We start from the raw sequence: 2,878 nt of genomic DNA on the forward strand, positions 1-2,878 counted from the left end.
GGGTCCCAGGGCTCCCAAAGCCCCTCCCAGGGGAGAGCAGGAGCTGGGTCAGGAGCGCTGTGGGAGAGAAAAGGGGGTGACCCCGGCATGGGGGGACATGGGGGAGTCACACGCGCTCCGAGGGGGGGACACGACCCCCGGGGACCCCCCCTCACCTCCTCCCGCAGGTGGAGGCCGAGCCCCAGCCCAGGAGGACGAAGCCCAACACGAAGCCCCCGGCCCCCGTCAGCATCTTGGGGGGCGTCCGGCGGCAGCTCCGGGGGCAGGAGGGGCAGGATCCGGGAAAAGGCGGCGGCCGCCGGGAAGGGGCCGGGACGGACTGGGACAGGCTGGGATGGACTGGGACAGACTGGGACACCGGGATACACCAGGACCAGAACCAGGACCGGAACCCTCTGGGACCAGAACTGGGTAACAGAGGTCACACTGCGAGCAACAGGGACCACTCTGAGAGCGACTGGGAGAAACTGGGAGCTTGCTGAGTGCAGCTGGCAGCAGCTGGGAGTGGCTGGGAGCGTGCGGGAACAAACTGGGCGAACATGGAACACCCGGGGGACGCGGAACAGCCGAGGGACATGGGATGTCCACGGACCGTGGAAGGTCCAAGGAACGCTGAGTCGCTGCCACGGCTGCAAAAGCTTGAATGGAGTTTTTATCCCGTGACGTTCCCGGGGAGCAGCGGCAGCTCCGCGCCCCCAGCCCGGGGGTGGGAGCGGGGGAGCCGCGGGCAGCACCTTCGGGGCACAGCCGGGGGCTGGGGGGCTCCTCCCCGCAGTTCATTTTCTCTCCCCTCCATTCACATTTTCTCCCCAGAATTAAAGTGTATCTCGCCCCAATTAAACTGTTCTCCCCAATTAAGCCCTGAGGCCCCTCTGTGCCCCCAGCTCCTCCCGGCAGGACCCGGCTGGGACCTTCTGGAAAGAGCGGCGGGAAGAGTTCAAAAATCCATCATTATTTCGATTGATTTCGTTGGTTTCCGGGGGAGAGCCGGTAGGACAGCATCTCACCACAAACCTCCGGGAAGGAAACAAAGGCTGTGTGGGGGAAATAGAGAAAAAACCCGATGTAACAGAAGAAGAAAAAAAATTGAAAAAAAAAAAAGAAACTAAGAATAAAAGCAAAAAAAAGAGTATTATAGATTATAAAATAAAATAGCATAAAATAAATATGAATGAAGAAAATAACGGCAGAACTTCTTCTGTGGCGACTTTGGGTCTCTTCTCCGAGCTCCGAGCTGGGTCTGAGCCAGGAGCCGGTGGGCTGGGAGAGACATCGCTGCTGAGGGGCTGAATATTTCCGAAACTAAAGTATCAAGGGACACCTGGAGGTTCCAGCAGTCCCCGCGCACACGTTCGATTCCCTCATTTCAAGCGGAAAGCTCAGCTCCACTTGTGACTCTGCTTTGTAGCGATGAATGGAAACATTCCCCGCAATTCCCGTAGAAAGAGCCCGGGAAGGTTCGTGTCGGGAGAGCTCCCTCGGGGCAGCCCCGGCTCCTGCCCTGCTTGAGTCCCTCTCGAGCCCGCTGTGCTTTCCAGCTGCTTCGTTCCAGCTGCCCCAAATGCCCGTGAATTGCACGGAACTGGAACAGAACCGAGTCCTCGTGGCTCGGGCTAAGGGCAGGGAGAGGTCACTCAGGGATCGCCATGGCGGCCACAAGAGCCCCGCCGTGGGGAGATGAACTGGATTTGGGACGGAGCGGATCAGAACAGGAGAGTGAGGAGTAAAATAAACCCTGGTACAGAACCTTCCCCCGACCTCTTTCTCCTTGCCGGAGTTCACTTTATCCGCGGCTCCTTCCTGCTGTGCCCAGCGGGGCAGGGAGAAGGGATGGGAGTCGCGGTCACTTCGTGCCGCTGCTTCTCCCTCGGGGACAGGAATCCTTCCCTGCTCCGGCCAGCGGGGTCCCTCCCATGGGGTCAGTCCCTGCCCTGGCCAGAGGGGGGTCCCTCCCATGGGGTCAGTCCCTGCCCTGGCCAGCGGGGGGTCCCTCCCCAGCCGTGCGGTCACTCCCCGGCCCGGCCCTGAGGCGCGGGGCAGTCGCGGGGCAGCCGCGCTCCGGCCCCGTCAGCGGCACCGCCGCTTCGTGCCGGGCAGGAGCGGCAGAAGGAGCCGGGCGGCGGCGGGGCCTGAATCCCGGCAGGAGGAGGAAGAAGAGGAAGAAGAGGAAGAAGAGGAAGAAGAGAAAGAAGAGGAAGAAGAGGAAGAAGAGGAAGAAGAGGAAGAAGAGGAAGGGGCCGGGGCCGCCTGCGGTGTCCGATCCCCGGCAGCAGCAGGGAGGCCTCGGGGAGCGGCGGCGGGCGGGGCCCTTTGGAGCCGCCCCGAGGGCTCGGTGCCGCCCCGGGCCCCTGAAGGAGCCGCTTCGCGGGACGGGCGAGCTGGGAACGAGAGAAAACCGCGAGCAAAGAAGAAAATCCGATCAAAGAGCCGCACCGAGGGGCGCCTCCGCCGGCCCGTGGCACTGAAGGAGCTGCACCGAGAGACCGGCGAGGAGCCCGGCGGAGAAAGAGTCGCAGCGGAGGGCGTGGGATGGGAGGTGCGAATGGAATAAAAGAAGGAGAATGGAATAATACATTCTAGAAGAACGTCACGGGGAGTGGCGGCTGCGCAGCGACTGAAAGAGCTGCACCGAGGGAGCGTCGGGGCAGCAGCGCGGGGTCTCGGCCGCTCCGTGTCACCGAAAGAGCCGCAGCGAGGGACGGGCGGGGCGCGGCTCGGATCGAGCCCTCCAGCTGCGCGAAGAGCGGCGACCCCGCGGGACCGCGCCGGGGCCGGGCGGCGGCGGCAGCCGGAGCCGGGGAAGCGGCTTCGAGCGGCGGAGACGAGCGGGGTGTTCCCGTCAGCTCCGCTCAGCCCTCGGGCACCGGGGGGTTCCGGG

The 2,878-nt window shown here is 63.7% G+C and overlaps 1 protein-coding gene across 1 annotated transcript in view; it reads left to right on the top strand.

Moving 5' to 3' along the window:
- Positions 1–1,646: 1,646 nt before the first annotated feature.
- LOC121660588 (collagen alpha-1(I) chain-like) overlaps positions 1,647–2,878 on the top strand; it is a 2,364-nt gene continuing 1,132 nt past the window's right edge. Inside the window, exons 1-3 of the mRNA XM_042019985.1 lie at positions 1,647–1,716; positions 2,271–2,536; positions 2,581–2,870. Coding sequence (XP_041875919.1) covers positions 1,647–1,716; positions 2,271–2,536; positions 2,581–2,870 — 626 coding nt within the window. The remainder of the gene's footprint in view (positions 1,717–2,270; positions 2,537–2,580; positions 2,871–2,878) is intronic.

The sequence above is a fragment of the Corvus kubaryi genome, unplaced genomic scaffold (assembly GCF_017639235.1).
Source record: "Corvus kubaryi isolate FWS band 111438036 unplaced genomic scaffold, C.kubaryi_AGA036_p1.0 36615, whole genome shotgun sequence".
Lineage (NCBI taxonomy): Eukaryota > Metazoa > Chordata > Aves > Passeriformes > Corvidae > Corvus > Corvus kubaryi.